Below are 23,955 nucleotides of genomic sequence, written 5' to 3' on the forward strand. Positions count from 1 at the left end.
AAGTTTTTTGAATTTTGTTGAAACAATTTAGGATTTCAAATGAAGTAAACTGCTGGGTTTAGTGTATGCTAGTTTCTAGGTAATATATAAATTTTATTTATTTATTTTGAGTTTAATATAATTTTTCAATTTGAGTTTATCTATTGTTAGTGAGGTTATTATGGATGAGATTTTTAAGAAACTAAAATTTAGGATTTCAAATGAAGTAAACTGCTGGGTATAGTGTATGCTAGTTTCTAGGAAAAAATGTATTCAATGTGCGTAAAATATATTTAAAGAGAGGTGCTACATCCACAACATTTTTACAACAAATCGTAAGTGGTTAGTTGTTGTTGTTCAAATTTGAACCTAACATTAAGATTACTTTTTTGCCTCAACAATAACAATCAGTAACAACCTATTACTTAGGATTTGTTGTAAAAATATTGTGAAAATATTGTAAACATATCATTTCTCATATTTAAATAGAGAGTATGTTAATTTTTAGGAAAAAAGTTTCTCAGGTATTTTTTTTGTTCTTGAATTTGATTGAATTACAATTTTAACCATAATATTTTTTTAAGAATAAAGATTATCTAATTATATTAGAGGTATTTTTGACATTTTTTGAAGTCATAACTAACTTATAGTCATTCATTTTTTTAAGTTTTAGGTATGGTTATTTTTTACAGTAAAAAAAAAAAAAAAATTCTTTTATCAATTTACTATTTTAACCACATTTTAAGTTGTTGGTGAATTCATTTAGGAGTATTTCTGACAGGAAAAAAATAATAACTAACTTTCTGAATCTTCTTAATATATACAGATGATAAAAAATGACTATAAGATTTTTTTTTTTTTTGGAGAAAGAATGACTATAAGATTTATTTACTTATTTTGAACAGAATGAATGACTATAAGATTTTTAGAACAAAATAATTAACTTGGGAATTATTTTGAGTAGTATTAGTTTTTTTTTTTGATAGATGGAGTAGTATTAGTTAGTTAGAAAAACTTTGGAAAATAAAGTTTATAAATCTACCTAATTAAGATAAGAAGAAAAAAAAAAAAAAACTAACATAAGAAGTCTAAAAAAGTTATAACAAACTCCTAATTTAGAACAATAAAAAAAAAAGAGTCACTTCAGAAGTATAGAATATCTAGTAGAATCCTATAGAAATTGAAACTAACCTCCTAATTAAAAAAAAATTAAAAAAAATTGAAAAAAAAAATCCCACCGAAACACGCCGCCCTCTAAAGTCTCTAACGCTCTTCACACGCCCAAATTAACATCAAACCCCACAAACAAATAACAAAAATCTTCTAAAAAAATCTAACTCACTTTCTCTCTCTCTGAGCTCACCGACCCAACCTCTCCCTTGCTTTCCGACACCGTTTTGGTCTCTCTCTCTCTCTCTCTCTCTCTCTCTCTCTCTTCGATTTTGTTTAGGGTTTGTTTGTTTATGTTCTATTAGATCTCAGATTCACTTTTCTTTAAAAAAAAAAAAAAAAACTCCACCCTTAATTTTCTGTTACTTTCTAGGGATTTCAAATTCTCGATCTCTTCCAATTTTCCTTTACATTCTCTCATAAATTTTTTTCTAATCCCTAATTCCGCTTCTGAATTCGCATCCAATTTTCAATTTCCTTCAGAATTTTCTCGATACGTTACTCTCTTAAAAAGAAGAAAGCAAAAAAAAAAAAAAAAAAAAAAAAAAAAAAAATCCTGATACGTTACTATTAGGGATTTTTTTTTTTTTGGGGGTTTTGGGAATGGTGAGTTCAGAAGGGTTGAGTGCCTCGCCGGCTCCTCCGGCGGCGACTGCGACTGTGGCGGTGGCGAAGAAATACGGCGTCACGGAGCCGATATCAATGGCGGGGCCCACCAGAGCCGATAGACAGAGAAGCAGAGACTTAGAGAAGGTTTGGATTTTGGGTTATTTATGGAGGAAGTTTAATTCTTTACATGCATTGAGGTTTTTTTTGGTGTTTGAGCTATTTGTTTATGCTTTTTGGTTTCTGGGTATGGGCTATTGTTTTAGGGAAAGTTTAATTCTTTACAACATTGGGGATTTTGTGCTGATTTTGTTATTTATTTATGTTTTTGGTTTCTGGGTATGACTGATTGTAAATAGAGAAAGTTTAATTCTTTACGAGCATTGAGGATTTTGTGCTGATAAAGTTTTCTGTTTATGTTTTGGTATCTGGGTATGTAAGTTCTTGGTGGATGCGGGGCTTTATGAGAGTAAACAAGAAGCTGAGAAGAGAGAGGAGGTGCTTGATCGTATTCGTCAGGTAATTGGTCAAATTTTTTTATGGGAAGTTGGATTTTCAATGTTAAAAAATGTGAATTGAGGGCTATTGAGACTGAATTATATCTTGCTAAGAGAAATGAATTGTTGAAGCTTATGTGATAGCTTATATGAGTTGGAAATCGAGAAATTATTTCTATTGTGATTGTTTTGCGAATTAAGATAAGCCAATATTTGGAACATTGGTTTAAGCTTGGGAAATAAATGTGGGTGGCATGTGTGTTTGGAACCTGTTTATTTGAAGAGCTATAAATTTTAAATATCAGCATGCAAATTTTGCCAAGGGCCTTGTAGCTAAATTGACACCTCCCTAGGTACTTTGGGCTCGAGTTTCGGGGATAACAGCATTATTGTAATTATCTAAAAAAAAAAAAAAAGAGTATCAGTATGCAAATTTAATTTCAAATATGTTCATTTTGGGGATTAAGTTTATCTCCTTGGACCAACGCTTCATTTTTGAAGTCTTTCTAAGCAATAGATTTGAATTTTTGTAATCAAATCTATGCCCACTTGTTTGCCAACCACATTGATGTTATTAAAGGTCTTTTCAAGCAGTGGCTTTGATTTGGGATTCTTAAGTAAGAGCCATGGAAAGGTAGGAGGCAACTTAGGATTTTGGAACTTTAGTAATTCATTCTCCCATGAATTATTTTACCTGATTTTCTGGGATAGGAGCCCATCAACAGTCAGGGACAGACCTAAGATGAAATATATTAATGGAACCCGGTGACCATGGTTTATTTTGGGATCTATTTTGATGGTTTTCTAAGAAAACCACTGGTTTGATCGGTTTTTTCCTTATAAAGTGCTTGTTCAGTATTATTATAATACTGAACTGAAAAACTAGTGGGTTCACAGTTCTGATGGTTCAACTGCTGATTTGGTCTGGTTAGTTTGTTGATTTGATGATTTTCTTTTACCCTGCTCATTTGCTGGCTTGAGGTTGTTTTGAACATTGCATGCTAATTACTGGAATTTTATTTATTATTATAATTTTTAAATGCTAGATTGTAAAAGATTGGGTAAAGCAACTTACTCGGTTGAGAGGATACACGGACCAAATGGTGGAGGATGCAAATGCTGTGATTTTTACTTTTGGTTCATATCGACTTGGGGTGAGTATGCTCTCTATAATATTTTCCCATATGGTTTCTTAATGGTTTGACTATGTTCTGGTGAGTTAAATTGGTTTCCTGAAGCCATGTTGTCCACCATTTACTTTCTTATTTGATTGTGCTTCATGTCATCTGCATATTCCCATCATGGTTAGTTTATTGGGGTTGGGGCGGGGTCTGGTAGAGATCTGGTTATAATTGGTAAATTGTTATTATTATAATTGGTTAGACTTGGTTTCCATTTTCTGTTTTCATGTCATCTGCGTATCCACATCATGATTAGTTTATTGGGGTTGGGGCAGGGTCTGGTAGATCTGGTTATAATTGGTAAATTGTTATTATTATAATTCATGCTTTTGCTTTCCATTTTCACATGGCTTGTTTCTGCACTTGATTTTCTTTTGTCATGTGTTCCTCCTGCATTATGTGGAGATCAAGCTGAATTTTAATCCTTGGCAGGTACATGGTCCTGGGGTTGACATAGACACTTTATGTGTTGGGCCATCATATGTGAATAGGGAGGTAAATATTGCGTTGAGGTTATTTTTTTTTTTTTGTGGGTTTTGTGGCTATTGATTTCTATATTGCATCTAATCCTTATTTGTCTTAACCAGGAAGACTTCTTCTTTATACTGCACAATATCCTGGCAGAAATGGAAGAAGTTACAGAACTACAACCAATTCCAGAAGCTCATGTCCCAGTAATGAAATTCAAGTTTAATGGACTTTCCATCGACCTTCTTTATGCAAGTATTTCTCTCTTGGTTGTGCCAGAAGTAAGTTCTGTTCAAACCAAACATTCTGTGAATTATGTAAATTTTCTCTATTGAAACCATACATTGTATAAACACTGTAAAAAGGGTATATCCTCAATGATGATGGTTGGAGTAAATTTTTGTTTGAGATTTCCCCTTGGCATGATTATGAATTATATGGATGAGAGGTTTTAAGAAAGTGCTCTTTTACCCCTCTCTCTCTCCCAACAAAAAAGAAGTTTGCTTTCTTGCATATACTGTTTAGATGATTGTTTGTGTTTGTGCATGCCCTTTTTTGGTTTAACAGTTTCTGTCAAAATGGTATGTTGAAAGTTCATAGTTTCATTCTAATGTTAGCCGATAGTATATTTTCAATGTAATTAGTAGAATGTATAATAGTTGCAGTCTGTTGCACAATTAAATTCTTCTGTGATACAAGCTAGTATATTTTAAGTTTGTCAATTTATGGTTTCTTTAATTTTTAGACTGCATGATACTTTGGAGTTACATGTGGTAACCAATGTTTTAACAGGACTTGGACATCTCTGATGTGTCTGTATTGTACAATGTCGATGAGCCCACTGTTCGAAGTTTTAATGGCTGCAGGGTTGCAGATCAAATTCTTAAGCTTGTTCCAAATGTTGAGGTGAAATTCTTCCTACTGTATCGTGTTTAGTTGGTCCATGAATTTAACTTGATACAACCTTTTACCTTTTTCTGGGGTATATCATTGGTATTTGGTCTGTACTTAAAATACTCTTTTTTGAATTGTAGCATTTTTGCACGACACTCCGATGCTTGAAGTTTTGGGCCAAAAGGCGTGGTGTTTATTCCAATGTGAGTCCTTTTCATTGCCAGGTAATATTGGATAATGTTATGTTTTCCGTTTCTATTTATGTATTTCATGTGTTCATGTTCAGGTGACTGGATTTCTTGGGGGTGTGAACTGGGCACTTCTTGTAGCTCGTGTGTGCCAGCTTTATCCTAATGCAGTTCCTAGTATGCTTGTCTCTCGATTTTTTAGGGTTTATACACAGTGGCGTTGGCCAAACCCTGTGATGTTATGTGCAATTGAAGAGGAAGAACTTGGATTTTCTGTATGGGATCCTCGTAAGAATCCTCGAGACCGGACTCATCACATGCCTATCATAACTCCTGCTTACCCATGCATGAATTCTAGCTACAATGTTTCAACAAGCACCCTCAGGGTTATGATGGAGCAGTTCCAACATGGTAAAGAGATTTGTGAGGTGAGAAGTTTCGTTTTTTCTTGGCTGTGAAGTAAATTTTCTTGGTTGTGTATATTTTGATCACTTTTTTTTTATTTGTTCTCGTTTATTCCCTAAATCCAGGAGATAGAACTCAATAAAGCTCAGTGGAGTGATCTATTTCGGCCATACTTCTTCTTTGAAAGCTACAAGAACTATCTGCAGGTTGACATAGTTGCAGTTGATGCTGACGACTTGCTTGCTTGGAAAGGCTGGGTTGAATCTAGGCTGAGGCAATTGACTCTGATGGTAACATTTATGCATTTTTGTTGGTTTGTGGCACAAAAAACTCTGTAGTATATAGCAAAATGGAAAGATAGCAAATGAGTGACAGGTGTTTCTTTCATCCCTATTTTGTACTTTTGTGCTTGCAGATTGAGCGGGACACATTTGGGAAGTTGCAATGCCATCCTTATCCTCACGAGTATGTGGATACATCAAAGCAGTGTGCCCATTGTGCTTTTTTTATGGGTTTGCAAAGGAAACAGGGGGAGATGGTCCAAGAAGGTCAGCAGTTTGATATCCGTGGGACTGTTGATGAATTCAGGCAATCTGTAAACATGTACTCATATTGGAAACCAGGGATGGAAATTTATGTTTCTCATGTTCGTAGAAGGCAAATTCCTTCATATGTGTTTCCAGATGGTTATAAACGAACTCGACCCTCAAGGCCGACAGCCCAGCAGCAGGCTGATAAATCATCTCATGAATATGGTGAAGTTGGCGGGACTGGCTCCAGTGAGAGATGCCTTAAGAGGAAAAACAGTTCTGATGCAGTGGATGTGAAACAAGGCATGCCTGTAAAACGGCTATCTATTAGCCCTCAGAGACGGGATTCGATTTCTCCTGACATTATCAGTAATAAGTTGAGCAGTGTGTCTTCAGATCATCTGGCATCTCATTCAGTGGGAAATAATGCAACTGCTGAAAGGAACAGAACTTGGCAGGTTGACACTGGTAAAGTGGAAGATTTGGCATCAAATTGCAGGATTACTGGGACTGGGTCTGTCGAGCAAGATCGGAGCTTGATGGAGGGTGCTAAAAGGTCCAATTTGGAGCTAGTTGAAGCTCAAAAAAGGATGCTATGCCCAGAAGCTGAGACAGCAGGATGTGCCTCAAATTCCAGTATTATCACCACAACCCCTGCAAGTGAGGTCAGTTCTTGTGAAGATGCTGGATTTGGATCAGTGGTAGGTAGCAGTGAGGGGAATACTGGGAGTGTGGAAGGAAGCATTGAAGGGAGTAATAACATAGGATCTTCTGTGGCTGATTCGTGTGAGGCCCATTCAATATCTCCTTTGGAGAATGGATGCATTTATGGCAACGGAGTTCTACAAGACGGATATCAGGAAGAGTTAGAGGTTTTGGATTTAAGTTCCTTCAATTACCGTGATTTTTTTTAATTTATCAATTTTGGCTGCTTGCATCATCTATTTATTCTCTCTTCTTTGACATTTTACTAGTAGGATGACTTCTTATATCTTCAGTCCGACCAGTAGATTGTTTTGTCTGAATTTATTTGTGGTCGTCCTTACCAGTGCTGTACAACCTTAGGTGGACAGTTGAGAGTCGCACTCTAGTAGGGCTACTGTGCCCAGAGTGCATGAAATACAGATATATCTTTTTACTGTTATTTTTTATTAGTTTTTGACTAATTTCATCTTTGATATGTTGTATGTGTTGACTGATCTTATCTAATTTCTTAATTTTTTCCTTTTGCTTTCTATGTGAAGCCAAATGCTGCAGTTGGGATGGTAATCAATTCTAGGGGTGAAGCAAACTTGGAAGCTGTGGAGAAACCAGTTGTAAGGCATGCATTTTGAAATTTTAACCTTTATATTTGGGATTATTCTCATATTGTTTGTCTTTATACTGCTTTCTTTTTTTTGTTTTCCCTTTCTATCTTTTCCCAACTTACTCTTAATAGCAGGCTGAGTTTAACGTCAACAGCGTGAAAGATTAGAAGTTGGGTCAATCGCTATATTTGGCTGCGAAAACATTTTGCTCAGAATAGAAAGACAGAAAGCCAGCAGTTCGGGTAAGTGTTATTTTAATTGCTGGCTTTCGTTTCTTTCTCTTTTTCAGGCATACTTGCTTAGTCTGCATTGCGGATTGGGAACCAATCGGCACCAACTGAAGGACACCTGTGGGGGGTATACTCTGCCATATGTGTACAGATAATACTCTTTTTAAGTTATACTTTTCTGCTTGAGCTGTCTGCTCTCTTGCTCATGGGAGTATAGATGTTCTAGTGTTTAGCAGTTAGTCATAAGTTGTTCCTTTGCTTTTTTTTTTTCTTTTTTTTTTTTTTCTTCGATTAAGTTTGTGAATCAGAAAAATAGGAAAAAAAAGAAAAAAATTTTGAAAAGAAAAAAATTTTTTTTTTTTTTTTTTTTTTTTCTTCGATTAAGTTTGTGAATCAGAAAAATAGGAAAAAAAAGAAAAAAATTTTGAAAAGAAAAAAAAAAAAACCAAAAGGATGGAGATTGTGTGTTCTTTGGTTAGGGTTGAGGTCTTGTTTATATAGTAGTGTCTATGGTTTGAGGTTAGGCTGTGAAACTTGTGTACACTGGTTGCTTTGTAATAATATTTTATAATGTTGAACCTCTCTCTCTCTCTCTCTCTCTCTCTGGCTTATTAGTGGGCTTGACGTGTGATATTTTAAATTCTTGAGACAATGGATCTGTATCTGATGTAATTAATAAACAATAGGCGAAAACATCATTTTAGTCCCTATATTTTGAGGTCACGGTCAATTTGGTTCCTACATTTTGGGAGCAGTCAATTTAGTCCATGTTATTTACAAGTTACAATCAGTTTGGTCTTTACCGTTAAATGACTAACGGAATCTGCTTAGGTGGCAGACAAAATGCACACATGACATAAATTAAATTAAAATATAAATAGCCCTTCACGTCAAGCTTCCACATCAGCTTTCACTACTACTAACCCAACTCATGTGACTTTCACATGACCCATTTATCATCAACACCCTCCTTACTAATGAGACAACTCAAACCCAATTGAATTCAAAACCCCCAAAATGAAATTTCAAATCCCTAACCCACAATGAACATAAACTTTTCCTTCAGAGCCACATCTCTTCTCACCTAATCCCCAAGATCAAAGCTCCTTTCATCTCGCCAATTCCACTCTCATCTCACTGACTCCATTGCCCATTCCCATTCAAGCTCCTAATCCTCAAAGAGATGAAGAAATAGAGAACCCAAACGTCAATGAAAAACCCAAATGGCGGGGGAGTTGTTATGTGTACTTTATTTGTGAATTTTAAGAATAAGTATTTCATAATATACCCCACTTATAATGGGTTTGTGACATATTGTTGATTAGAATGATACGTGGGTCACCATGTTTGTTCATAAACATGGTAGGTAATTAAGCTTTTATTTAGAGGCTTTCGTAGAAGCAATCGAGTTGAATTTTGTGAAATCCTAATTGAATTGGACCAATAATTATGCTTCTTAAGTTGATGAGAAAGCAAAGAAAATAAATTACTACAAAGTACACCACATTTCTGTTAGAAATTTCAAACAAATGTGGTAGAAATTTTAAAACTTCAACAAACTGAGACATTGCCATTACCCAGTAGTTGTGTTCCTAAAATTTTTATTCGTCCCTTCATAAGTAACTGGCTCTTTAAAGAGTAAAGAAATCAAGGTATGGACATGGGTGAGTTACAAAGTTGTTCATCAATGGTTTCAGTCTGGAATCACCAAAGTTTGCAAGATGGGAGTGGAATCGGTGAGAAGAGATTAAGCTTTGATCGTGGGATTAGGCCAGAAGAGATGTGGCTACCAAGAAGGGTTTGAAATTTCAGTTTGGGGGTTTTGAATTCAATCGGGTCTGACTTGTTTGACTAGTGAGGAGAGTGTTGATAATAAGTGGGTCATGTGAGAGTCACATGTAGGGGTGTCAAATGGGTGGATTTGGGGTGGACATAATTGGGTTAGGTATATAAAATTCATTTACCCATTAAAACTCATTTAACTAATTGCTTCTAACCCAAATCCAATCCAACCCAATTATTATGGGTAAACCCCAACCCACTCAATTACCCAATTATCAAAATGCCCCTAAAGTGTAAATGACCAAAGTACTCTAAAATCTTAAAAAATGACCAAAATACCCTAAAACCTCAAAATTACCAAAATAACCACGAAACCTACAAAATGACCAAAATACCCCCGAAACCTAAATAAATGACCAAAATACCCCCAAAACCTTAAAATTACCAAAACACCCCCCAAAACCCAAAAAATGACAAAAATACCCCTAAAACCCAAAAATGACCAAAATACTCCCGAAACCCAAAAAATTACCAAAATACCTTCTAAAACCTAAAAAAATGACTAAAATACCCCTAAAACCTAAAAATTACCAAAATAATCTCGAAATCGACAAAATTACCAAAATACTCTTAAAACCCAAAAAATGACCAAAATACCCCTGAAACCTTAAAATTACCAAAATACCCCCAAAACTCATAAAATTACAAAAATACCTCTGAAACCTAAAAATTACCAAAATACTCCTGAAACATAAAAAAATGACCAAAATACTACTGAAACCTAAAAATTACCAAAATAATCTCAAAACCAACAAAATGACCAAAATACCCCTGGAACCCAAAACATTACCAAAATACCCATGAAACCTGAAAAATGACCAAAATACCTAGAAAACCTATAAAACAACAAAAACACCCCCGAAACATAGAAAATGACCAAAATACCCCAGAAACCTAAAAAATGACCAAAATACCCAGAAAACCTATAAAATGACAAAAATACCCCCGAAACATAAAAAATAACCAAAATACCCCCTAAAACCCAAAAAATGACCAAAATACCCCCTAAACCAAAAAAATGTCCAAAATACCTCAAAAACCTAAAAAATTACTAAAATACCTCTGAAACCTAAAAAATGGCCAAAATAACCTCGAAGCCTAAAAATTGACCAAAATAACCCTAAAAACTAAAAATGACCAAAATACCCCTGAAACCTTAAAAATGGACAAAATAACCACGAAATCTAAAAATTGACCAAAATAACCCCTGAAACCTAAAAATTGACCAAAATACCTAGAAAACCTATAAAATGACTAAAATACCCCCGAAACATAAAAATGACAAAAATACCCCTGAAATCCAAAAAATGACCAAAATACCCCCTAAACCAAAAAAATGTCCAAAATACCTCCAAAACCTAAAAAATTAATAAAATATCTCTGAAACCTAAAAAATAGCCAAAATAACTTCGAAGCCTAAAAATTGACCAAAATAACTCTAAAAACTAAAAATGACCAAAATACTTCCGAAACCTTAAAAATGGCCAAAATAACCATGAAGTCTAAAAATTGACCAAAATAACCTAAAAACCTAAAAATGACCAAAATAGCCCCTAAACCTAAAAAATTACCAAAATCCCTTGTAAAACTAAAAAATGACCAAAATACTCCCTAAACATAAAAAATGACCAAAATACCCCTAAACCTAAAAAATGACTAAGATACCCCAAACCCCTATTTTGGTAATTTTTGAGGCTTCGAGTGTATTTTTTTCATCTTACAGGATTAGTTTTATGTTGGTCATTTTAGATATTTTGAGGGGTATTTTGGTCGTTTTATAGGTTTAGATGTATTTTGGTCGTTTTAGATGTTTCAAAGTATTTTTGGTAATTTTAGAGGTTTCAAGTTGTTTGTGGCCATTTTAGCGGTTTTGGGTTTATTTTGGTCATTTCAAAGGTTTAGGGGTATTTTCGTCACTTTAGATGTTTGAGAGTATTTTGGTCATTTTTTAGGTTTAAGGGGTATTTTGGTCACTTTTTAGGTTTACGAGGTATTTTTAGGTTTTAGGGTTATTTTGGTTAGTTTTTTAGGCTTCTGGGTTATTTTGGCTATTTTTTAGGTTTAAGAGGTATTTTGGTAATTTTTAGGGTATTTTGGTCATTTTTTGGGTTTTGGTGGTATTTTGGTCATTTTTAGGTTTCGAGGGTATTTTGGTTATTTTTTGAGTTTCGGAGGTATTTTGGTCATTTTTTGGATTTCAGAGGTATTTTGGTTATTTTTTTGGGTTTTAGGGGTATTTTGGTCATTTTCTGGATTTTAGGAGTATTTTGGTCATTTTTTGGGTTTCGGGGGTATTTTGGTCATTTTTAAGTTTTAGGGGTATTTTGGTCATTTTTTGGATTTCGGGGGTAATTTGGTCTTTTTATTTTTGTTTCAAGGGTATTTTGGTCTTTTTTTTTAATGTTTCAGGGGTATTTTGGTAATTTTCAGGTTTTTGGGTATTTTGGTTATTTTTTAGGTTTCGGGAGGTATTTTGGTCATTTTTTAAGTTTTGGGGGTATTTTGGTCATTTTTAGGTTGAGGGGATATTTTGGTCATTTTAGTGGTTTTGGGGTTTGGTGATTTGTAGAAATGGTACTTCGATCATAATTGGGCCTAATTGGGTACCCAATTAAAATCTCAATAAACATTAGTGTTAATTGGGTTAAATTGGGTTAGTACCCATTTAACCCAATTAATAATTGGGTGGGTTTGGGTCTATTTTAAGTGGGTGGGTTTGAGTGGGCAAATGAGTTTGGGTTGATTTTGCCACTCCTGACTTACATGGGTTGGTATTAGTAGTAGTGAAAGCTGACATGGAAGGGCTGATATGGAATGACAATTTATATTTTATGCTACATGTACATTTCGTTTGCCAGCTAAGCAGATTTCGTTAGTCATCTAACAGTAGGGACCAAATTGATTGTGACTTGAAAATAGTAGGGACCAAATTGACTGCCTCCAAAATATAGAGACTAAATTGACTGTGACTCTAAAATATAGGGACCAAAATGATATTTTCGCCTAAACAATACCTAGTGATGCGGAGCAACTCTCGAATATTCAAGGACTAAAAATTAATTAAAGGGTTTATTTATTTACATGTTCTGTGAGTGATCCAACTATTTTGACTTTGGTATTTTATAAAATAGGTTTCGCTGGATTTATACAGACTGTGGGATGAACTTGAAACCGTCAGTTACCACCACCCCCCAAAAAAAGCTGGAAATAAAGGGGAGTGTCAATTCCGTCATTGTAATTGACTTATTATCCATATTATAGATAGCCCTACTCCAATAAAAGCGGTTGATATGCATGTCTGAGTCATGGCTTACGTGGCTGAGATTTTTTGGTCACAAAAATATCCGTGGCAAATTGGCAACACGTCAAAATCATTTGTGCAGGAGCAACTAAGTTGCGTCTTAGCTTAGCTTGGCCGGTTTGTATGGTCTGCTTAATACGCCACAATCAACAGGGCCCAACTAAGGCAACTTGACCTAACTAGCCAATTCTAAAATGTCCATTTCTCTCTTCTTTTTCATTACCAAACACTGCAATATGCCTGCATTTTTTTTTTCAATAATTACAACAACCATGGGAGTTCTTTGGATGTCTCTGTCAAAAACATGAATAGTGTGAGCTGAGTTACAAGAAAGTATTAGTTGAGTTATAAGACATTAATGGGTATGGTATGGATGTTTTAATTGACTTAAAAACAAAGTTGTAAATAAATATATCTACTAAAAAACAAAAGTTGTTGGCTAGTTTAGTGGAATTTCATGCAAACTTGTGTGCGTGTGTTTTTGTTTTTTGTATTTATTTTTATTAACAATGTTTAAGTGGTTGAACTCTAGATGTCTTGTTGGAAATACTAACTACATACTTATAAGACAAAACTTAGATACAATACTTACGTATTATTTCTTATGCTCTCTTTTTAAATTTTAGTAATATGCTCAACCAATGACAAAAAATCCATCTCCTTCTTTTATATATTTAATTTTTTTACATCTGGCATGCAAGAATGACTTTAGATCTTTCCGCTCCGAATTCTCCCAATTAATATTGGAAGAACAAATTTGGCTACATAAATTCGATAATCCTTCAACACTGATTTCTTTTTTACATCACCCAAAGCATATCTTCAACAATGATTTCTTCTTTACAGTGACCATCTGCGTGGCTACACCTATTGGACCATCTAAATTGAAGTGTTCATGATGTGGTGGTTAGCTGTACACAAGGATTATCTAAGAATTTTTGGATAAGGAGGAGGTATAATCCACAATTGCAAAACACCTAAGGAACAATATAATATCAACAAGAAAAGGAACACGTAAATTTTTTCACATTTGTTAATAGTGGTGGACACTACCTTTATATGGACCCATTATTTTTTGTCAACCTATTTAATAAATGTGAAAAAGTCTATAAAAAATTTAGTATACCTAACAAAATATAGGATAATCATGTGATTTGGTTAAGTGACTATAGTAAATAATTTTTTTTTTTTTTTGGGGGGGTAAAAGATAGCCTTTTTTTTTAATTAATGGGAAGAAAGCCTATTTCTGATAAGCTTGTTGAGAAAAACTATAGTAAATTAAGTACATTGAAAATGTGATTTAAAATATTAAAATATTTACTTGAATGGACTAATTCTAGTGTAGGCGGCTATAGTACAAAGTCATACAAATGTATATATATTTTAAAATATAGTCATACAATCTCAATTTTTTTTTAAAGAAGAATAAGTCATACAATTACATTTATGATTATCCTATATTAACATATGAGTAATCAGAGATGTTATGTCTACAACATTTTTACAACAAATCACAAGTGGTTAGTTATTATTTGTTCAAATTTGAAACTAACACTAAGATTACTTTTTTGCCCTAACAATAACAACCAGTAACAACCTACCACTTAGGATTTGTTGTAAAAATGTTGTAAAAATATTGTAGACATATCATTTCCCAATGAGTAATATTACAGTCACAAATTATTTTACAATATTTTCACAAATTGTTGTTGTGGTCAACTTTTTATTAGTTCTCATTTGGACCCACCAATAATATAACTTTTTTATCTATCAATAATCACTCACTACATCAGCAATTCATAAAAGTTTTTGTAAAAAAATTTGTACCTTTAGTTTTTTTCTTAAAATATCATATGGATGAGATTTGAACCTAAATTTTAGACACCATTATGATTATTATTAGGCAATGACCATAATTGATTTCTTTTCTATATATACAAAATTCAATCTTTTAGTGTACACAACACTTGAAGCAGATCTTAATTTAGACAGCAAATTAGCTTCAAATAGAAGTTCTAAATTTAAAATTCACTTTGTAATTGATTATTTAATTATTGCATGAAAGGATCATGCCACTGACTAAGTAAATCTTTCAACTATTTTAACTTACCTGGATAATATTCATAATTCTAAATTTTCTCACTTAACAGATAAAAATAACAAATTTATCCAAACTATATAATAATTAAAAAAAGTAACAGTTTTTTTTAATTTTTTTGGATAAGGAATAAATTTTGGTTGGACTGGACTAAATCTTTCAAACCTTCCAATTTTCCGGTCTTTCATTTTTATTTTTTTATTTTTTTATTTTCCCAAATCTAGTGAATTCCAATATCTGTCACCGAAGAAAAAAAAAAAAAAAAAAAAACAGAGCACGACAAATTTGACATCCTAAATCCTATAAACAACGGCAATATATGATTCAAAATCTGTGTGTCTCACAGTCTCTGTTTTCTAAGCTCTTCATAGTTTATATATAGTATTACATACATACATACATACATACAAACACATACAGAGGAAAAATGGGGAAGGTAGCGGTGAGTGCAGCAGCGATATGTGCGGCAGCGGTGTGTGCGGCAGCAGCTGCGGTGGTGGTGCGGCGGCGTATGCAGAGGGCGGCAAGGTGGGAGAAGGCCATGGCTATAGTGAAGGACTTTGAGGAGAAGTGTGAGACCCCAACTTGGAAGCTGGAGCAGGTGGCTGATGCCATGACTAAGGAGATGCAAGCTGGGCTTGCTGCCTCTGATTCTCAAGGTGCTCCCACCATGCTCAAGATGCTCATCACCTATGTCAGCAATCTCCCATCTGGGTATTCTTTCTTAAAAAAAAAAAGAAAAACAAAACAAAAATGGATACATGGATTTGAGTTTTTTTTTTTTTTTTTTTTTTGCTTTGTTTTTATGTTCCATTTGATTCATTCTGGCTTGATTTCATGTGGGTGTTTGTTGTTTTTGTCTAAGTTTATGTTGCACGTCTCAATTGTTCCATTTTTTTGATTGAATTGTATGTGGGTGTTTTCCTATTATTTGGTTACTATATGTTGTGTGAGAGAGAGAGAGTGCGTGTGTTTCATTGGATTCAGGCTGTCTTGATTTCATGTGGGAGTTTGTTTTCTATGTTTATGTTGCACGTCTCATTTGGTCCATTTTTTTGGGTTCAATTGTATGTGGGCGTTTTCCTCTTATTTGGTTAGTATGTGTTGTGTGTGAAGGTGTCTGTGTGTCTCGTTTGATTCAGTCTGTCTTGATTTCATGCGGCTGTTTGTTGTTTTTGTCTATATTTATGTTGCATGCATGTCTCATTTGGTCCTTTTTTTGATTGAATTTTATGTCGGTGTTCCTGCTTTTACTTGATTAGTATGTCTTGTTTGTGTTTATGTTTTATCCGTTGACAATCTCCCAAAATATTTGTGATGTTATTTTTTTTAAAATTTTGACTTTATGAGTAGACAGTGCAATATAGAGATTTAAGTTTAATGGATGATGGATCCTCTTTTTTGTGTTTTTCCTATTTTTAGAGATGAGAAGGGATTGTTTTATGCGTTGGACCTTGGAGGAACAAACTTCCGTGTGTTGCGGGTACAATTGGGAGGGGGAGCTGTTGTTAATCAAGAAGTTTCCGAGGTGTCCATTCCTTTGGATTTGATGGTTGGAACTTCAGAGGTAAAGTTGTTTTGGTGCTTAACTGTTGTCACCGCTAATTCAAGCTTTATTATGAAAAAATAAATGTTAAAAGTCACAAAATCTTGATGTGATTTCAGGCACTATTTGATTTTATAGCGGCTGAACTTGCAAAATTTGTCGACCAAGAAGGACCAGATTTTCAACTTCCTCCTGGTAGGCAGAGGGAACTAGGCTTTACCTTCTCGTTCCCTGTGATGCAATCATCAATTGCCTCTGGGAATCTTATTAAGTGGACAAAAGGCTTCTCTATAGATGATACGGTTAATCCTAAATGCTTTGTGTCTTTTTTTGTTTATCTTCATTTATGTTTACCTATTGATTTCCTGGCATTTTTCCAATGAATTGAAGTATGTCTTTGATTATCGATCTGTTCTTTATCTAAATTGAACTTGTAAAATAAACTAATGTTAATAAGAAAATTCTGGTGATATCATAAAAGTATTAATAATCAATATATTAAATTAGAATAAAATGAAGTACTAAAAACAGAATGAAGAGATTTTTTACTTATGTAGAAAAAAAAGAATGATGAGTTATGGTGATGGATACCCTTTAGGGTGTGTTGCACATGAGCCTACATATCCAGATATCTCTATAAAATATGAATAGTATCAACTCCAGGTTGATGGTAAAGTAGTTACAAAAAGTAGTGACTATTATTTTAGTAGGAATATTCTGGTAACTGTTGTCAAGGTACTGGCAACAACAACAAAGCCTTAATCCCAAAATTTGGAGTTAGCTATGGATGCTCGATAGATTAGATTGGGTTGGCCACATGAACTCTTTTCCTCTATTAAATTCTATTTGAAGTCATGCTCTTTGTCCTTTTTATTACTCTACTAATGTTATTTTTGGCCTTCCTCTACCTTTTTCCTATCCCTCAACCTACTCACTCTTTCTTACCGTTTCATTACTTGCTCTCCTCTAAACATGACAAAACCACCTCAAGTGACTTCCCCTCATCTTTTCATAAATAGGGACCTAAAAAAGTTGAAAATAAAATTACAGGATGGGAAGTCAGAAGATTATACAGTCCAACCAACTGGTCCAGTCTGGATATTGTTAAATGTTCATATTTCATTGTTGTTTTACAAACTCTGTCAAGGCTTAAGGGCAGGGAATCTTTTCTGAAAAGACAAACACATACTCAATATCTCACACAAATACATATTGCATATTAACATGTAAAGGATATAAAACCTTGCCAATGTGAAGATTCCTGTTTGAGATGAGAATTGTAATGCACGCAAGGTTCATTTTGATGTCTCTTTTTCTCTTGTTTTAACAAAGTGGCCAGTTTGAACGGTAACTTCCATAATAATATAATTAAGAGGCAGTTATTACAGATTGAAGATTTAATTGCCAATTGTATTCATTGAATATCATATTCTTCAAACTTTAAATTTTGGATTAAGTTGTCCTGTAGTGGAACTAGTTTATAGCATGTTATTTTGATTTTACTTAAAAAAAAAGTATGTTATTTTAATTTAAACAGGAAAGGTATTAGTGAGTTTGGTATTGTTTCCAACATATTATTCTTGATTCAACTGAAGATTTAGTTGGGGTGGCTATGAAAACTTGTTAGGGCTTCATCACATTGATGCATCATATTCTGTTGTTGTTCTAATTAACAATTTCTATATTTTATTCAACCATTGTGATTTTGATAACATGATAGGTTTGCACTTTCTTCAGTGATGGTTGCCCTAATTTGTTTGTCGAGAGAAATTTTGTTGGCAAAATTCATTGTTCACTGCTAGGGGAAGTGAGGGAATGGCCAATTTCTTATATTTAGAAAAAAATTTATAATTTGGAAAATTTGTTGAAATTTTAAAATTTTAGATATGCATCAGTATCTCCTTTCAAACCTTTTGGTTTCCATGTTTATCCTATATTTGGGTTGGCTTCTAGAATCCTATCGCAAATCATTGTTAGGCACCTTTAACATTAATATCAATTTTGGTTAGCTTTCTCGTATGTGTCATTGATCAAAATTATATTCCTTAAAATTTTAGGAAGAAAGTGTTAATTGCAAACATAATTTCATCTTTATAAATATTCTCTATCAATTTTAGAGCAGATCAAAGGAGCATTTTTAATCATTTCCTTTAAGATTTTGTGAAAATCAAGACCAACAACTCTTTTCATGTTCATATTCTTGTTCTTGTTAGGATATTTTGTCCTGGTTTGTCATCCCTTTATGTAAAACAAATCTAAAGCTTTCTTTTTCTCTCTAGAAAATAGTAGCTACCCCCACCAATCTGGCATATTTTCCTGTTAAACGAGCTGTAATTTCAGCAACACTTTGAGGATAGTCATAAAAAATTGAACATGGTTTATCTGACTTTTGGAAGCATGAACATATTATACTTTTGACAGAAACAATCCAGTTCAATAGTAAGTACAGTTTGTTGGCATATCAAAACTAATTTACAAATGTGACAGTATGGTATTTTCTCTTTAGCCTAAATCCTCTTGTGTGACTTTTTTAATTGCTGGGTGCATAGGTTGGCCAAGATGTTGTGGCGGAATTAACACGAGCAATGAAGAGAAAAGGCCTTGATATGCGTGTATCAGCTCTGGTTAGTCAAAGTCAATGGCTTCTTTATAAAAACACTAATGTGATCCCTTTGGTTATTCTTGATGAAAATCATATATGGTCTTGTGCAGTGGATTGGTATTCCTTTTTTCATATGTCAATCTGGTGTTGAATACTTCATGATATTATTTTTGTTTTCAATATGGTTTTAATGTACATTATTGGAACTAGGTGAATGATACAGTTGGGACATTAGCTGGAGGTAGATATTCCAACAAGGATGTTGTTGCTGCTGTTATCTTAGGTACTGGAACAAATGCAGCATATGTAGAACGTGCAAATGCAATACCAAAATTACGTGGTCTTCTGCCTAAATCTGGAGAGATGGTTAGCAGATCCTCAGTGACTGTTAAATTGTCTAGTTCTTTTAATAATATTTAACTTCTTTTCCTGTTCTTGTCTCAAGTCAGTATGGTTGAGAAAAGTTATGCATATGATTGAAAAATGTAAAAGAACTATTGAGAAAGAATTCTGAAGACACAGCTAATGTTCTACTGCAGGTCATCAACATGGAGTGGGGTACCTTTTGGTCAACAGACCTTCCATTCACAGAGTATGATTATGTACTTGATGCTGAGAGTTTGAACCCAGGTGAACAGGTGATTGTATGAATATTTAACGTTCCACTAGGCTTTGCTTTGCCAAATGATCTTCTATTGTGTTTTTCCTTAAAAATTTGTTTGATACTCTCAGATGTTTGAGAAGATAATTTCTGGTATGTATTTGGGAGAAATTGTTCGCATAGTTCTATGCAAAATGGCTGAAGAAGCTTCCTTTTTTGGTGACATCATTCCACCAAAACTAAAAATTCCATTCACATTAAGGTAGTGTCCAAAACTTACAGGTTAACGATTTAAACATTGTTTATTATGTTCTGCTCTTTTCCTTTTCATTTTGCCTTTCCACTTGTTCATGTTCTAAGAGGATTATTTTTGTTTGACAGCTTTTTAATTTTCGTCAACTTTACTCTAGAGTGGAAACTCTTGTGCATTGTTTGATCCCATACTACTATAGTCACGACTTAAATCCAAAAGTGTCATAGCAACCCAGAGCATGTGCCTTGCAGCTCACATTTCTTTTTTATATATTCTTTGTTTCTGTTCTAGGCTTTTCAGTGCTGTAATAAAATCATAAATTGAAATGGAACATTGGACTTTTTTCTGACCATAAAAACAGTTGGATAGCACATTATATTCACTAACTCGGGCTGTAAACCTTGTGTTAACCTTTGCCTTCAGTCCTAAATATCATAGAATTTTTCTTTTTAAGTACTAATTTAAACTATTTATTAGTATGAAATAATGTAAAACATTTTTTTACAGCTGTCAAGTTGCCTATTTTTGTCCATAATTTACTTCCTAGTGGTCTAGGTGTTTGCCCAGATAACTGTCTGGGTGAACACTTCATCAGCATGGCATTCATTCTTCAGAATAATCTATATTTGATATATTATTCTTGCTTAATTGATATGGTTGCCAAGTTGTGGTCCATAATGGGTGTCACATTTGTCACCTTATTGGCATAATGCATCCATAAGACCTAGTATCCTTATTGTAACTTCAAAAGCATTTTGGTCATAGTAAGAAATTAATCAATTTCATCAGGCCAACCCTTGGCAAGTGTAATTAATGACCTTCATGATTTAGTGGCAGTCCTCAGGCTTTGAGGTTAGCTCTCTCTTTCTAGCTTTTGGACTTTAGCCTTAGGTCCATGGTGTTGCATTCTTGTGGTCACATATTTATGCTCCTCTTTGAAATTTGTCTCTTGTTAACTTCAATTTTGGTTTTGTAATCTTCATTCAATTTGCCCTTTTTTTTTTGGGAGATTAGGATGAACAATATAACTACATGGGATTAATGAGCTATGAAATATGCAGGACACCTGACTTGTCAGCAATGCATCATGACTCATCCAGTGATCTTAAAGTGGTGGATACTAAATTGAAGAATATTTTAGAGGTATATATAACTCTTCATTGTTGTATGGAGTTTCAATTAGTTGTCAAACCTTGTGCTTTTAGTTCATAGCACTTCAATTTGCACTGTATTATATGCATAATTGAGTGACCTTTAATTTTTTGGAATTGGGTTCCTGGCTTAGTTGTCTTGCATCAGGACTGAAGGCCTCCATTCCTATTCCTTATCATCCATACATATGGGATAATGGATTAGATTCTAGAGAGGGCATTTTCATTTGCTACGACTGTGGTTGTACAGAATAGAAACAAGAGATAGTGGCTTACTGGCTTGTACCTTTCTGACAAGGAAGAAGTTTAATATATCATCCATATCATATGGGACTATAGAAAAGTTTTATTTTTTATTTTTATTTTTATAAATTGCTATGACTATGGATGTACCAAATAGAAACAAGAGATGGTGGCTTGTAGCTTTCTGATGAGGAAGAAGTTTAATATCTCATCCGAACATATGGGATGAGAGATGTAACAAAGGCCATTTCATTTGCAGTGATAGAGGTCTTTGTGGTTTGTGCCATGCCAAATTTAACTTGTCCAAAGAGAGAGAGAGAGAGATGGTTTCAGAGGCACATTCAGATTTGTTTTGTAACTGATGATGAGACCTGCTGAACTGCTGTTACAAGTTTTTGTATTCTGATTTATTTACTTATATTTTTATTTCAGATATCTAATACCTCCCTCGAAATGAGAAAAGTGGTCGTTCAGCTCTGCAACATTGTTGCAACACGTGGTGCTCGTCTTGCTGCTGCTGGGATCTTGGGCATTCTGATAAAATTGGGAAGAGACAAAATCAAGGATGGGAAGAAACAAAGGACAGTGATAGCCTTAGATGGTGGATTGTATGAGCATTACACTGAATATCGCAAGTGCTTAGAGAATACCCTAAAAGAATTGCTTGGAGAGGAAGTCTCAGAAAGCATTGTCATTGAGCAATCCAATGATGGGTCAGGTATAGGAGCTGCCCTTCTTGCTGCCTCACACTCACAATTCCTTGAAGTGAATGAATCCTAAGAATTATATTCAGAATCATAGAGTTCAAGAAAATTTTTACTTTATCTCTCTTGCATAATTACCTTTTCCATTTTTCTTAATTCATTTTTCACCTCTTCCCTATTTGTATCAATTATGAGTTTTCTGTACTTTTTACCCTCCCTCCTTTTGTAGTTTCAGAGGTTGATTGATTGAATTATTGGATTATGGCTTTTTTCCTTCTTTCTTAATCCTTTTTTCACCTCTTCCACATTTGTATCAATTATGAGTTTTCTGAACTTTTTACCCTCCAGCCTTTTTTGTTTAGGAGGTTGATTGTGTGAATTATTGGATTATGAATTTGCAAAATATGTAATAAAGGTTGATTGGTTGTATAAAAGCAGGACCTGGAAGCGGCAAATCTAATCCTCTTCAGCCCGTAATTTTACTCATATTTTTATCAACATACTGCTTCTTTCTGCTTATTACCAATTCTTGTTCTGAAAATGGTGGATAATGTGTTGCGGATACCGTCTTAAACCTAAAAGCTTAAGCATATGGATTTTTGGATGCAATAGTATGATATTAATTATTAGCTTTTGTGATATCCACCCAGTATGGGATTTAACCACTGCTGCTTCCACATGTATACCCACTAATCTTCTTATATGAAAGTTTCCACCAACAATTATCTACGGGTCATGTGTTAACATCAAGAGCCCAATATTTTTTAGAGCCACTAATAGTCTGATATGCATTCTCTTAACTACTCTACCATGAAAAGGAAAAAAGATCTGTCCATGGGTTCCATCAGCTGCAATTTTTTCTTCCCTTCTAGAAATATGCATATTTGTTATTTGGATGGCACATGCGTAATAAGAATGTCATTTTGAAATTACTTAGCCCGTCAAGGGTGAAAAGCTCATGGGTTACTCGGTAACTGATTTTAGCAGGTGGGGTCAGTTTACTCGTAAAATTTTGATTAACGGAAAGAATTGTTGTACAGTATATTTTGTGACCTGCAACTAATCTCAATGAAGTTCTTCTTTGTCATTAAAAAAAAAAAAAAAAAAAAAGTCATTTTGAAACATTCTACAAAATTGGATGCATACTAATAGTGTTAAAGACAAAGTACTTTTTTTTTTTTTTTAATATTTATTGTTAAAAGACATACTACAACAAGTATATATGTCTCTCGTATCAGAGTTTTCGTGCGCGACACAAAAACGTATATAATCTGAGCTGCTTCCACGATTTCCTTCCTTTACGTTAAGGCTGTGCAAGATGTGACCCATGATGAGGTTTGGGCTACTGGAATATTCCCTTCTGTTCCCCTAGCGAGAAACCAGCATAGCCCACGTGAGATTCATATGCTCACTGAAGCATAGCATGTAAAAAAACAAAGATAAGATTGGGAAAAAGTGGGCCTTTGAATTGTGGCCCATAAAAGGAGAAGCAACTGCATGTTTGTCTACACTTAACCTGTGCACAAGGCAAAAATGTTGGCATAATATATTTTTATGAGACTAAATATTATTTCACCCTCATTTACCTCTACTATTTCATACACTTACCAAATTTAAAACATAAAATAGATATAGAAATTAAAAGTAAGAGAATGAAAGTCCAAATTTATAATATTTATTTGTGTAGTTCTATGATAGTATAATCTATCTACGAGACTACAACCATTGGACTAGTGCAGTAGGCTAAAATATTTTATGCCAAATACTATTCATTTTTTATATCTCAAGGATGAAGGAAGATAGTGTGGATAATAGTTGTAATGTACGAAAAAATATAAACGATTAAAAAAATCAAGAAGATTTGATGTTCTAATAAAATGTAGTATAAAATAGAGATTTTGATGTGAGGTGTTTTGACAAGTATGTAAAATAGAAAGAGTAGGTTAGAGCACTCGCATAGTAAGCATATAGTACAAAAGTGACAAATTTACACATTTTTGCTAAAAAATTACCCATATCAATCATTTATAACATTGTATATTTACATTTTTGCTATAGTACCCATGAAAATATACACGGTTAATCATTAAATTCATCAAACTCATTCTAAATCTAGATCCCAAACTCATCAAACCCATATATAAATCCATATAAATCAT

The 23,955-nt window shown here is 33.8% G+C and overlaps 2 protein-coding genes across 5 annotated transcripts; both read left to right on the forward strand.

Annotated features, from left to right (window-relative positions):
• Positions 1-1,249: 1,249 nt before the first annotated feature.
• LOC111988284 (nuclear poly(A) polymerase 4) lies at positions 1,250-7,734 on the forward strand. 4 transcript variants are annotated; one of them, XM_024020073.2, is made up of 12 exons: positions 1,250-1,902; positions 2,197-2,274; positions 3,299-3,406; positions 3,866-3,928; positions 4,021-4,182; positions 4,694-4,807; positions 4,936-4,998; positions 5,082-5,411; positions 5,514-5,678; positions 5,804-6,790; positions 7,163-7,239; positions 7,360-7,734. In XM_024020073.2, the coding sequence occupies exons 1-12, from the start codon at positions 1,753-1,755 to the stop codon at positions 7,382-7,384; spliced, it is 2,322 nt and encodes a 773-aa protein (XP_023875841.1). In that variant the 5' UTR covers positions 1,250-1,752; the 3' UTR covers positions 7,385-7,734. The 4 variants fall into 4 exon arrangements, with proteins under 4 accessions (XP_023875841.1, XP_023875839.1, XP_065621437.1 ...); XM_024020071.2 differs by having other exon boundaries at positions 7,163-7,234; positions 7,357-7,734; XM_065765365.1 differs by having other exon boundaries at positions 7,163-7,234.
• Positions 7,735-15,006: 7,272 nt separating this feature from the next.
• On the forward strand, positions 15,007-22,315 carry LOC111988283 (hexokinase-1). The gene is made up of 9 exons (XM_024020070.2): positions 15,007-15,410; positions 16,119-16,263; positions 16,362-16,544; positions 18,792-18,866; positions 19,055-19,210; positions 19,384-19,482; positions 19,577-19,707; positions 20,760-20,841; positions 21,525-22,315. Exons 1-9 carry the CDS (start codon positions 15,124-15,126, stop codon positions 21,870-21,872), a joined length of 1,506 nt encoding a protein of 501 aa, XP_023875838.1. The 5' UTR covers positions 15,007-15,123; the 3' UTR covers positions 21,873-22,315.
• Positions 22,316-23,955: the final 1,640 nt, after the last annotated feature.

Source organism: Quercus suber, unplaced genomic scaffold (assembly GCF_002906115.3).
Source record: "Quercus suber isolate HL8 unplaced genomic scaffold, Cork oak 2.0 scaffold_23, whole genome shotgun sequence".
Taxonomy (NCBI): Eukaryota; Viridiplantae; Streptophyta; class Magnoliopsida; order Fagales; family Fagaceae; genus Quercus; species Quercus suber.

Excerpts from the sequence above, each read along its gene's own strand:
- LOC111988284 (XM_024020071.2), top strand. The coding sequence starts at position 1,753 with ATGGTGAGTTCAGAAGGGTTGAGTGCCTCGCCGGCTCCTCCGGCGGCG. Across the intron at positions 3,407-3,865 it reads TTGGTTCATATCGACTTGGG|GTACATGGTCCTGGGGTTGA; the intron begins GTGAGTATGCTC and ends AATCCTTGGCAG. Across the intron at positions 4,999-5,081 it reads GGCGTGGTGTTTATTCCAAT|GTGACTGGATTTCTTGGGGG; the intron begins GTGAGTCCTTTT and ends GTTCATGTTCAG.
- LOC111988283 (XM_024020070.2), top strand. The coding sequence starts at position 15,124 with ATGGGGAAGGTAGCGGTGAGTGCAGCAGCGATATGTGCGGCAGCGGTG. Across the intron at positions 16,545-18,791 it reads GCTTCTCTATAGATGATACG|GTTGGCCAAGATGTTGTGGC; the intron begins GTTAATCCTAAA and ends CTGGGTGCATAG. Across the intron at positions 19,483-19,576 it reads GTTTGAACCCAGGTGAACAG|ATGTTTGAGAAGATAATTTC; the intron begins GTGATTGTATGA and ends TGATACTCTCAG.